This window comes from Herpailurus yagouaroundi, unplaced genomic scaffold (genome assembly GCF_014898765.1).
Source record: "Herpailurus yagouaroundi ecotype Mexico unplaced genomic scaffold, PumYag 530, whole genome shotgun sequence".
Lineage (NCBI taxonomy): Eukaryota > Metazoa > Chordata > Mammalia > Carnivora > Felidae > Herpailurus > Herpailurus yagouaroundi.
In genome coordinates, this window is record NW_024412747.1 from 13,585 (window position 1) to 26,749 (window position 13,165).

The 13,165-nt window shown below is 40.6% G+C and overlaps 1 protein-coding gene across 5 annotated transcripts in view; it reads left to right on the plus strand.

Moving 5' to 3' along the window:
* ZNF37A (zinc finger protein 37A) overlaps positions 1–13,165 on the plus strand; it is a 74,475-nt gene that overhangs the window by 8,084 nt on the left and 53,226 nt on the right. For all 5 annotated transcript variants that reach the window (XM_040464954.1, XM_040464955.1, XM_040464956.1 and 2 more), the window contains 2 exons: positions 1,155–1,281; positions 1,570–1,659. In XM_040464954.1, coding sequence (XP_040320888.1) covers positions 1,248–1,281; positions 1,570–1,659 — 124 coding nt within the window. In that variant the 5' untranslated portion in view covers positions 1,155–1,247. The remainder of the gene's footprint in view (positions 1–1,154; positions 1,282–1,569; positions 1,660–13,165) is intronic.

Genomic DNA, 13,165 nt, shown 5'->3' on the forward strand with positions numbered 1-13,165 from the left:
AGTGGAATGGCTGGATCATATGGTAGTTCTACTTTTAATTGTCTGGAGAGCCTCCATACTGTTTTCCATAGCACCAGTTTACATTCCGATGCACAGTGCCCAAGCATTCCCTTTTGTCTGCATCCTTGTTAACGCTTGTTCCTCCTTGTGTTTTTGGTAGCCATTCTAACAGGTAGGAGGTAATATCATTGTGGTTTTGATTTGCCTCTCCCTAATGATGAATGATGTTGAGCATCTTTTTTATGGGCCTGTATGTCTTCTGTGAACAATGTGTATTCATATTTTTTTTGCAAGTGAGTTATGTGAGTTCTTTATACATTTTGAATATTAGTCCCTTATGAGATACAGGACTCAGGAATATTTTCTGTGTTCAGTAGGTTTCCTTTCTATTTTTGTTGATGATTTTCTTTGGTGTGCAAAACATTTTAGTTATGATGTACTCCTATTTATTTCTTCTTGTGTTGTTTTTTTGCTTTTGGAGTCGAACGTAAAACCATTGCCAAGACCTATGTCAAGGAGCTCATTAGCACCTCTGTTGTTTTTTTTTAAGGAGTTTTATATGGTTACATGTTTTCCTGTTTTCTTGTATGCCTTGTGATTTTTTGATTAAACATTGGGCATTTGAATTTAATAATGTGGTAGCTTGGAAATCAGATTCTCCCCAGGCTGCAATGTTTGCTGTATTTTCTTACTGTTTTTGTTTCTTCTTATTTATTGTTTGATGGTGGTAGTCTCTCTTTGTGCCAAGGATCAGCCTGATGTATAAATGTAATGTCTTCTTAGGTGTGGATTCTTTAATTCCTGTGGCAGGTATGTCTTTGCAGGTTTCCTTATGAGAATATCTTCTTTGAGATCAGAAAGAGTATTTTATTCCACTTGGAATTGTCAGAACCAGGGCAGTTCCAAGTACATGTGTGCACTCAGATCTTTTGCATTAAAGAATAAATTGATTCGTCAGTGGTATTTCTACTCTAATCTCTTTTTTACTCGCAGTGTCTAACACAAAGCAAGGTATATATATAGTAGAGGTTAGTAACATCTGGTCAGTTTTCAACAGCAAAACATGTAAGAATTTGTCTTTGAAAATCTTTTTTTTTTTTTTTCATATTTCCTGATTCTGACTACTTTAGACTGAGCACAATGTGCTTTTGCAGGGATAATTGTCATTCGGGGATGTGACTCTGGGCTTCACTGAGGAGGAGTGGCAGCGCCTGGACCCTGCTCAGAGGACCCTGTACAGGGACGTGATGCTGGAGAACTACAGCCACCTTGTCGCTGTGGGTAGGTAGTGCTTGTTTCTCAGGCAGGCCTCCAGTATGTGTGCCTGTTTTGTATTTACAGAAACCTGTAGAGTTTTTGTAGACTACAATAATATTTAGCTTTGGAATTTGGAGGCCAAGGATGGTTTATCCCTTTTGGTTGTCACAAGGAATTTGTTTCCCTGTGTCCCATAACAGGGATTAAATTAAATTTTTTTTATTGTGCAGTTTTTGAGTTATACTGTCGTCCACCTTGAGAAGTCCTGAAACTCATCCAGTTTGTCCCACGTGATACGATTCTTATTCACAGGGTTATCCATTCCTAAACCAGAAGTGATCCTCAAGTTGGAGCAAGGAGAGGAGCCATGGATATTAGAGTCCCCAGGCCAGAGTGACCCAGGTGAGTCAGTCAGTGTGAGTCAGTTGGAGTTTAGGAGGAAATTAGATGATAAAGCATTAGTTGAGAGCTTAAGGTCATTGGAATGGTCTTTGAAGTGGTCTTCAGGAATCACTTTTTCGAGGCTCTGATGAGCCTTTGGAAGTGGCATGTTGACTTGACTCAAATATTCAGTGTCCCTGAATCACCCAGAATCTCCCAGTGTCACTTCTGTGTACGAAAGGAACAATTATATTGAATTAAGTGCACACATCTTAAGATATACTCTCTATATATGCTATATATGTGTATGTGGACCATATGTATGTTCTGTGTGTGTGTATATATAGTATCTGGCTTCTTTGGTTCAGTATTACGTCTTTGAGAAACATTCGTGTTGTGTGTATGATTAGTTTATTGCTGTATATTGCTGTGTAGCATTCCATTGTGACTCTCCCAGAGTTTATCTCTTTATTTTTATACTACATATTAAGGATACATATTCGTTTTGAAACCTATTTGGTTTGAGTTTTAAAGTATTTAAGCATCGATATAAATAGTCTTGTGTGTGTCTTTTTGAGGAAAAATTGTTTTTAAATCTTTGAAATCATATCCTATATATCTATATTTATATCTATCTATTTATATATTAAATGTTCATTCATTTATTTTGAGAGAGAGAGAGCATTCATGTGAGCAGGGGAGGGGCAGAGAGAGAGGGAGAGAGAGAATCCCCAGCAGGCTGCATGCTGTCAGCACAGAGCCCAACATGAGGCTCGATTTCACATGTCATGGTCTCACAGGTCATGAACTCACATGACCTGAGCTGAAAGCAAGAGTTGAATGCTCACTGGACTCAGCCACCCAGGCGCCCCTAAGCTCTTAATGTCTGTTAGATGTGTGACCAGAAACAGGCTTGCTGGGTACAGAGTAGCTACATATTTAGCTTTATCAGTATTTTTTAAACAGTTTTCCAAAGTGGTTGTACTACGTCATATTGCTACTAGCAATGTGTGAGAGTTTTAATTGCAGTTCATCATTGACTTGGTATTGTCAGCCTAATTAATTTGCTATTCTAGTTATTGTGTTGTGCTATCTTGTTCGGTTTTAATTCCCATTTCTCTGCTGACTCATGATGTTGTGCATCCTTTCATATGTTTGTTGGCTTTTTGGATTTCCTTTAGCAAAGTAACTGTTGACATCTTTTGTCAATATTATTTTATTGGGTTATTGTTCTTACTGAATTCTAGAATTTTTTTATTTTATTTTATTTTTTTTTAATTTTTTTTTTCAACGTTTATTTATTTTTGGGACAGAGAGAGACAGAGCATGAACGGGGGAGGGGCAGAGAGAGAGGGAGACACAGCATCGGAAACAGGCTCCAGGCTCCGAGCCATCAGCCCAGAGCCTGACGCGGGGCTCGAACTCACGGACCGCAAGATCGTGACCTGGCTGAAGTCGGACGCTTAACCGACTGCGCCACCCAGGCGCCCCTAGAATTTTTAAAATATATTTTGAATATAAAATTTTGGCAGATGTATGTAGTTATTGAAATCTTTTCTGAGTTATGTCTTGTCTTAGTCTCTTGATGACTTCTGAATACGGTTACAAAGACTGTCCTTTCCCCTGCTGAATTGTGGTTTTATCTTTGTCATTTATTGAGTGATCATATATTTGTGGTTTTCTTTCTGGACTTCTGATTTGTTCTACTGGCTGATTTATCCTTCTTTACGACAATACCACTGCTTTTTATTTTTATAACTTAATTATAAGTTATGACATCTGGCAGTGTTAGCCTTCTGGGTTGGCTATTTTCTTTTTTTTAAATTAAAACAAAATTTTTTTTGAATTTATTTATTGTTGAGAGAGCACAAGCAAGGTGGGGCAGAGAGAGGGAGAGAGAGAGACTGTCTCTCTAGACAGAATCTGAAGCAGGCTCCAGGCTCTGAGCTGTCAGCATAGAGCCCGATCAGGGCCCAAACCCACGAATGGTGAGATCATGACCTCAGCAGAAGTCGGATGCTTAACCGACAGAGCCACTCAAGCACTCCTGTTTTGGCTATTTTCTTCAGGGTTCCTTGGCTATAACATGAATACAGAAAGTTGCCAAGAACATCTTTTTGGCTTTAGTTTTATTTATTTATGTATTTATTTATTTTTATTTATTTTGAGTTATATAGAGACAGCACGAATAGGGGAGGGGCAGAGGGAGAGGAGATCTTATTCCAAACAGACTCTGCGCTGCCAGTGCAGAGCCCGACCTGGGGCTTGAACTCACAGAACTGTGAGATCATGACCTGAGCTGACACCCAAGAGTCAGACACTTAACTGACTTAGCCACCCAGACGCACCCATTGTTTTTTAGTTTTTGTTTTTGTTTTTTTTTTTTAATTTTTTTTTTCAACGTTTATTTATTTTTGGGACAGAGAGAGACAGAGCATGAATGGGGGAGGGGCAGAGAGAGAGGGAGACACAGAATCGGAAACAGGCTCCAGGCTCTGAGCCATCAGCCCAGAGCCTGACGCGGGGCTCGAACCCACGGACCGCGAGATCGTGACCTGGCTGAAGTCGGACGCTTAACCGACTGCGCCACCCAGGCGCCCCTGGTTTTTAGTTTTCTATTAGATTTATGTATTTAGTTTTTAAGAACATCTTTTTTTTTTTTTAATGCCTTTTTTTTGTTTGTTTGAGAGAGAGAGAGTGCCCGTGCTAGTGGGGGAGGGACAGAGAGACAAAGAGACACAGAATCTGAAGCAGGCTCCAGGCTCTGAGCTGTCAGCACAGAGCCTGACACAGTTCGAACTCACAAACTGTGGGATCATGACTTGAGCTGAAGTCGGACATTTAACCAACTGAGCCACCCAGGTGCCCCAAGAACATGTTTAGTCTACAAAATATATTAAAATAATTTTTGTGATGCCAGATATTATGGATAATGCATTGCTACTATGAGCTTTTGCATTTTCTAAAATTTTTTTTTTTCAACGTTTATTTATTTTTGGGACAGAGAGAGACAGAGCATGAACGGGGGAGGGGCAGAGAGAGAGGGAGACACAGAATCGGAAACAGGCTCCAGGCTCCGAGCCATCAGCCCAAAGCCTGACGCGGGGCTCGAACTCACGTACCGTGAGATCGTGACCTGGCTGAAGTCGGACGCTTAACCGACTGCGCCACCCAGGCGCCCCGAGGTTTTGCATTTTCATATACGTGTTAAAAGCACCTTGTCAATTTGTACAAGTACACACACACTCCCTACACCTACCTTTTTAGGGCTTCTATTGGGATTGCATTGCTCATTTTGGAGAAAATTGACATGTTCATAATACTGAGTTTTCCAGTCCATGACCATGGTATGACTCTATTTAACTCTTCTTTAATTTCTTTCTGGTTTTTTGTTTTCAGTTTAGTAGTTTTTCCCATCCTTCATTAAATATATTCTTTGTTTTTTTAAGTTTTATTTGTTTAAGTAGTCTTTACACCAAGTGTGGGGCTTGAGCTTACAACCCCAAGATCAAGAGTCACATGCTCCTCTGACTGAGCCAGTCAGGTGCCCTTTAGTAAATACATTCTTAGATATTTTTATGTTTTCTTATACTATTTTCATTTTTAACCTTATGCTATTCATACTATTTTATTCTCCAGTTGTTTAATGCTAACATATAGAAAAACAGTTGATACTTGCACCCTGGCTTTGTATCCTGCAACTTTGCTAAATTTACTGATTTTGGTAGTTATATAGATTTTTAAAAATTTCATAGGTAAACAATTGTGTTCTCTAGGAATAAAGACAAGTTTACTTCTCCTTCCTGATGTTTATACATTTTTTTTTTTCTTAGCCTGTTGTACTGGTTGAGAATGCCAGTGATGTGATGTATAGAAGTGATGAAGGTGAACATTTTTGTCTTGTTCTTGACTTCAGGGAGAAACTGTTGGGTGTATTATTATTAATTTTGACTTTAGCTGAAGGATTTCTATAAATGTCTTTTATCATTTTGAAGAAGTTCTATTCCTAATTTGCTAGGAGATTTTTTTTTTTTTTTTAGATCATGACTGAGTATTGAATTTTGTCAAATGCTTTTTCTGCATGTATTGAGATAGTCATACTTATTTCATATTTATTATGTTAATATGGTGAGTGATCTTGATTGATTTTCAAATGTTAAACCAACCTGATATGTTTGAAATACATTCATCTTCATCATAATGTATTTTGCTGTTATAATCACTGAGTTTGGCTTTTCACTATTTTGTATAGGGTTTCTCTGTGTGCATGTGTTCATGAGAGCTGTTATCCTGTAATTGTCCTCATCGTAATCTTTTCAGGTTTTGGGTTGAAGACTGTACTACCTTCATAAGATGAGTTGGGCGGTGTTTCATACTTTTCTATGTATGATATTATGTGAGATTATGTTATTTTTTTTAATGTTTGAAAGGTTTCACCTATGAAGCCATTGGGTCTGAAGTTATCTCTTGGTGGAGATTGTAAATTTCAGACTGTTAAATTTTTAGTATTTGTCTTTGTTAATTTTACCGTAAATACAATATACGAGTATTGGTACGAGTATCTGGATTAGAGCAGATTAATTATTATTTATGTAAAGCAAAGTAACAATTTTGTGGTTCTGTTGTACCTCAATTTCTTACTCTCGGAGCAATAAGAAAAACCAGGGGTCTTGCACATACATGCAGAATTGGTATTTTGGGTGCAGAACACCGATAAAATGAATCTGGGTGCTTGCATAGAGGAGAGAGGTAGTTGTCCCCCTACCCTTTTTAAAGCAGAGAGGGGAGCCTTTGCTCCCTTAGAAAGGAGCCCAAGTTCACACTCTAATCCTTTGAACTATGAGTAAATTTCTTCAGGGAAAAAGACGGTCATTATCTCCAGCTATGTGTGTATGTATGTATGTATGTATGTACCTTTTAAGTTCATTTATTTATTTTGAGAGGCAGGGGAGGTACAGAGAGGGAGGATCCCAAGCAGTCTCCACGCTGTCAGCGCAGAGCCCCACATGGGACTCCAACTCATGAACCATGAGATCATGACCTGAGCCAAAGCTGCGAGTTGGACGTTTAACTGACTGAGCCACCCAGGCGCCCCTGTCTCCAGCTGTATACCCAGGATGGCATCAGAGTCCCAGGTCCAGCATGCCCACTGAACTGTAAATCTCTCTAGAGTGTGTCCCTATCTCATTAGTCATTAATTACTTTCCAAGCTTCATCCTTGCACCTTAAGCTCCAAGTTTTATTGAGATTTGCTCAAAAAGTCCTAACTGTTCAGTAACATAAAATTTATTTTCCCTACAGTCCCACAGTACCATTTGTTTTATTTCTGACTTCTGGCCAGTTTTTCTGTGTACGTGCCATTCTTCATTTTGTTTTAGTCTTGAAACAGGTTTGTATGCTGAAAGCTAGATGCTCTTCACGTTTTTCCATTCACCTTTTACCTGGCCCGAGGTGGTAAACCAGGTGCGGCAGCATTTATTGATATTTTGTACAGACTGTGCCTTGGTCTGTGTGGAAGAAGTCTCTGGTACGCTCTGTGGTCCATACAGCCGTGGCCAGCCAGTTAAAACTGACTTGAATGCCTTCCAGGCTGAGGCAGGGTCATGAAGCATTTCAGCTCAAGGCAGGAAAAGATTCTGTCCCTCTTTCTAACAGAACACCTGCACTGTAGGTGACACTGCTCACAGAGTGCATGTCTGGGGTCTGTTCAGCACCAGGTGTTTGCTCACATACTTGAGTGTTTCTGATAACCACCCCTGGGTGCAGATCACACTTCAGTTTCAAGTTAATGCCACACACACACACACACACACACACACACACACACACACACAATCTCAGAGGGTATACTGGGAAATAAAAATTTTGCAGTTGTTAGCACCACCTGCCCCCGCTGCCTCCATTGTGGCTTCTCACTGTCTGGTAAGCTTTAGACCCCCACCCCAGTACCAGTCTAAATATTTGGTTTTGTCTTCTTTTCAGGCAGTCAGTTCCAAACAGTCCTGCTTGTCCATGACGCCATTTCGTCCATCCCCTTCTCTGTGGTATGCATGGTACCCACAGGTGCTCCGAGCTGCTGTCTTGTGACACCAAGCAGGGATGGGGGAAGCAGCTGCCAACTTCACTGCCAGGGATTCGCTGCAGTTTGTAGTTGGGTTGAAGAGCGCGGGCGGCAGTTAGCGGGAGCAGCAGAGGCATTGGTCCTCTGGGAGGAGAACTCTGAGAGCAGGTCTGACAGCCCTGTCCCCATGCTGCTATAAAGGTTCGCTTTCCAAGTGCCAGAGAGTTTGCTTTCCTTCCGTCATTACAAAGTCCGCGTGTCTTATTGGAAACTGCAGCCTCACAGTCTTTCCAGCCATCCTCCACTCTTAGCCAGACCTTGCATCTGGAAGGGCCAGGTACAAGGGAGACCACAGCCCTGTAACAGAAGCGTTTTCATACAACTTAGAATTAATTCTGATGCTTGAAACTGTTTTTTGGCTGTGTTCTGGCCTGGAGTCGCTGTCAGGGAAAAGAGATCCATCATGTGCACGTGAACGGTCAGGGTGAGATGTTGAATTTGCAAAAGAGGTCCGTGTACTACCCGCCCCCATATTCACCCTTTTTCCCCTAATCGTATCCAGGAAATAGCCTGGAGACCATCCCTTTTGAGGACAGCTGCATTTAATAGACTGCTTTGCTAAGGTGTGTGTGCCAAGAAAGAGGTGAGGGAAATAGACTCATTCTTGCTCATTATTGAAAAGTCACAGTAGTGAGATATCCTCTAAAGGAGTTTAAAATTGAGATCGATTCCCTGTCCCAGAATGGATGCTCCCTACCCCCCACCTTGCACCTTCCACAGGAACATGAGCTAAGAACACAGTCAGCTCCTGTAGTCTGGGAGGTGCAGGCCCCGGCACCAGAAGTAGCCCTCTCCACGATTCTGCCAGGATTCACCGTGTTTCCACAGCCCACAGTGCCTCGGGGTGGCTTTCAACATTGTCATGGTCAGAGTCCTGCCACTACACAGAGGGACCACACCTGCTTTCACACCTGCCTGGCAGAGCTGAAGGACACAGCAGAGCAGCAGCTAGGAGAGAGCTCTGTGACTCCATCAAGGCCTTTCTTGCTGGGTTTTATTTTAAAAAGTCTTTTTTGGGGGCGCCTGGGTGTCTCCGTTGAATGTCCAACTTAGGCTCAGGTCATGATCTCGTGGTTCAAGAGTTTGAGCCCTGCTTCGGGCTCTGTGCTGACAGCTCAAAGCCTGGAGCCTGCTTCGGATTCTCTGTCTCCCTCTCTCTGTGCCCCTCCCCCACTTGCAAGTGCGTTCTCTCTCTCTCTCTCTCTCAAAAATAAATACACATTAAAAAAATGAATAAAATAGAAAGTCTTTTTCACCTTGCCAGTGGTAGATTCCAAGTTGATCCACTCAAAAATGGGTTCAACAGGCTAGAGACCCATTATCACTCTCCAGTAAATCAGGCATCACATTTTAACAAGAGCTCATTAGCAAGTTCAAAATGATTTTTCCAAAAGGCAGCTAGCTCCCAAAGTGTCTCTCTGTCTGGACAGGCCCTCCCTAGTTCTGTTCTCCTTCTGCACATGGTCCTCCCTTAGGCAGATCATCAGTCTTGCAGACTTGTTCTGTCTCCAGTACTGTAAGATTCTACACATGGACACTAAATCCTCACCCACAGACACTTCTTCCCTTGATAGGGACGACTGTCTCTGGGACTTAAACCAAATTGTTTTCTGCCACATCTTTGGATGTAGTAGCCACAAGACAATACAGAGATGTTTTTAAAAATTCCCCCTTTTTTTGCTTAGTGCAAAATTCGCACCTACTCCTAGAAGCTAAATTCAGCATTGGGTGTTGGCTGGGGCAGAGCTGGGGCTGCAGGGCTGCCATGGAAATCTTTTTAGGAACCCCCCCACCGCCACCTTTTAAAAGTTCTTCTTTGATCCACGGTTCATGGGTTGCTTAGAAGGGAGTTGCTTCTAAAATCATTCTTTTGTAGTTATCCTTCAGGTCTTGAGTTCTGATTTAATACAGAGAAGATTCTTTGTGTGATTGCAGTGGCTTGAAAGTTGTTGATGTTGTCTGTTTGTACTTGAGAAGGATGTATGTTCTACAATTGTTTCGTGTAGTGTTTTATAATGGTCTTCCGGTCTTCAGGTCTTCTGTATCCTGATTGTCTTTTGTCAGCCACTCTGTCATTTACTAAGTAAGGTGTTTTAAAATCTCCAAGTATGATATTTCTTGAAGCTGTATTATTAGGCAGACAGAAATTTACGATTGTTATGTCTCACCTTTTAATGGACTCTTGAACCACTATGTGGTGCCTGTCTCCGTATACGCAGTGATGCTCTTCCTTCGAGTCCATTTCTGGTATTAACATCGCCACACCAGCTTTCTTTTCTTTAGAGTTTGTAGGATATATTCTGTTTCATCCTTTACTGCCAGCCTTACCACACTCTAGTTGTTGTTAAATCTAGTCTGACATTTTAAATTTCTTGTTTAGACTGTTCAGTCCATTTATGTTTACTGGTATAATTGGGCTTAAGCCTGCAGTCCTATTTCGTGTCTTTATGTACCATTTCTTCTTTCTTCTGTTATTTCTCCTTTCACAACTCCTTTTGGGTTTTTTAATTATTACTTTCTTTTGCCTCTATTAGCTTTTTATAGTTATATAGTCTTTTATATAGACTAGTTATATAGTCTTTTAAAAAATTATTATCCTTTTAGGGGTTACACTGTATGTAACAATATGCATTCTGTTAGGGCGAACTGGAGAGACGAGTGGATGCCGGCTGTGTGGAGATGTTCAGTCGTGGGAGCTTGAAACTGTGGCTGAATCCTGGGGCACCATGTGGTTTAGAAGTGATGACGATGAGGACTGAGCAGTGGGGACGGTGGGGGAGTCTGTGAGGATGGAGTAAATTTGAGAGAAGGTGATACTCTGGAGGCCAGAGAAGAATTTCAAGGAGAAGTAAAGGACCTCAGGCTTGAAGACAGAAACATAAAGTTGGCATTTTAACCTTGACTTCTTAGAAACAGGAAGAGCTAAGACCTACCAGTCAAACCCCACTTTGAAAGAACAAGCAGAAAGCTTAGCTGTCAACAACAGAACAAGTGAAGGGTTGCCAAGAGCAGGGAAAAACGGGGTGGAGGTGTGTGCCCAGCTGCCATGTCCAAAGGTGTGACCTCGGATCGTCGAACCTCATCTTACAGAACAGGAGGAAGGACTTTTAGGATGCTGGTAGATCTCTGTAGTTTCTTTGTGAGAAGCAGAGGGCTGGAGTGGACTCCACACTGGGGGCTGGATGAGGACTCACACACACAAGCTCTGTTGGAAAGATGCAGGCCATCTGTGAAGTGGTAGAAAGTGCAGAAGACTTTGATACTTGAAACAAACCAAAGACTTCTCTCGGTTGGTTGGAGACCGTAGTAAAGATTGAGGAGAGCATGCAGTGCCCTTGTTAAGAAACATAACACGAGATGGATTCAAAGTTATTATGAGAAACAGGAGAAGACAGGACAAGCAAGTGGCAGGTGAAAAATAATTCACTTGAAAATGTTATCGTGTAATGTCTGAATATTGTCACTAGTTTTTAATATAAATTAACAATGAAACATGGTTTCTGGTGTACGAGAACATAAGAGAGGCAGGTAATTCATTCTGAAGGAGATAGTAAGACCCCAGGAAGGTGTGTTATGAACTGTGTTATATCATAAGAAATAATTCTATGTTATTATATCATAGGAAATAATTCTATGTTATATCATAGGAAATAATTGAAAAAAAAGAATAAAATCACTGCAGTAATCAAAATACAATTAAAAAAAAAAAACAGAGGTAGAAAAGATATTGCAGGGGTGCCTGGCCGGCTCACTCGGTGGAACAGAAGATGCTTGATTGCAGGGTTGTAAGTTAAGCCCCATGTTGGGTGTAGACATTACATAAAAATCTAGGAAAAACAAAAAGATATTGCTGAAAATAAGTAGGAAACATGGAGGTTGTAAATGAGAAACCTAAACAGAAAACAAGGTGTGGAAAGAGTGCCTGACATTGAGTAATGGCTTCTTGTGTTCATCACATGTTTTATATTGCCAAGAGACTACTCAGCATACTTCTCGTTCCATGTCTGCCCGTCAGGAAATTAATTCCTGGTCATATAGTTAGGTAATTATAGAGGCTTCTCTTCCTATCAGTATTTTGATCCTCCAAAGAGAAAGATCTTGGTTTCACTTCTTAAAAATCTAGTATTGCACATTAATGATTTTGCTTGACCGTGGAGCCACATAGAGCCAGATTTTCATAATAATGCAGAAAGCCATTACCACAAATTCTTTACAAACTTACATGCCAGCTCATCAGTCATGTAAGATTTGTTAGACTCTGATTTATTCTGTGTACACTGACATAGAGAGTGAAAAAAATCGTGTCTATTATCATCCTTGTTTCTTCTTATCAGAAGTAGCACACACTCATTTTAAAATTTACTATGGAGTGTGAAAGCCAACCCCGTGTCATCTCCCTCAGATGAACAGGACATTTTTGATGGGGTTTATATGGATGTGTTAATAGCATTTAAATACTTATTTTCATTATAAACTAACATTAATTATTAATGTCATAATATTAAATACATTATTCTATACATGCTTTTTAAAAAGTTTTCAGTGACATTTTACCATATTCGCTGTTTTTTTTACAGAAGTTTTTTTTTTTAAGTTTATTTATTTATTTTGATAGCATGAGTGGGAGAGGGGCAGAGAAAGGGGAAGAGAGAGAATCCCAAGCAGGTTCTGCACTGTCAGGGGCTCAAACCCAACAAACCATGAGATCGTGATCTGAGCCAAAATCAGACGCTTAACTGACTGAGCCACCCAGGTGCCCCAGAAGTATTTTTAAAAGTACAGACGGAAACCACTAAACCTTTCAGTATGATGCCTAAAATTTGTGTTTGGTAAAGCTGTGCAGTTAATTCTGTTAAAAACCGTTTGTTAAATACCATTGACTTCATATCTGTTCAGTGTTGAAAGAAAATCATAGGTAGAGTTTGGCTGCCAGAAACATAGTTGAATGAAAATCAGAGCTGCATGAAATATTTAAAAATTTAGTATTTGGGGTGCTTGGGGAGCACAGTCGATTGGGTGTTCAACTCTTGATTTTGGCTTAGGTCATCTAGTGGTTCGTGGGATTGAGCCCCTTGTCAGGCTCTGCGGTGATGTCACAGAGCCTGCTTAGGATTCTTTCTCTCCCTTTCTCTCTGTCCCTCCCCTGTTCACACACACTGTCTCTCAAAATAAATGAATAAACATTTAAAAAAAAAAATTAGTGTTTAACAAAGACAGTGTTACTGCAGTGTAGTTCATGTTTGTGGTAAAGTAAATTATACAAACAGATTTTTTTTAACTTTTTATTTTAATCACCCAGTGCTTATCACGACAGGTGCACTCCTTAATCCCCATCCCCTATTTTACCCATCCCCCTACCCACCTCTCCTCTGGTGACCATCAGTTTGTTCTCTATAGTTAAGAATC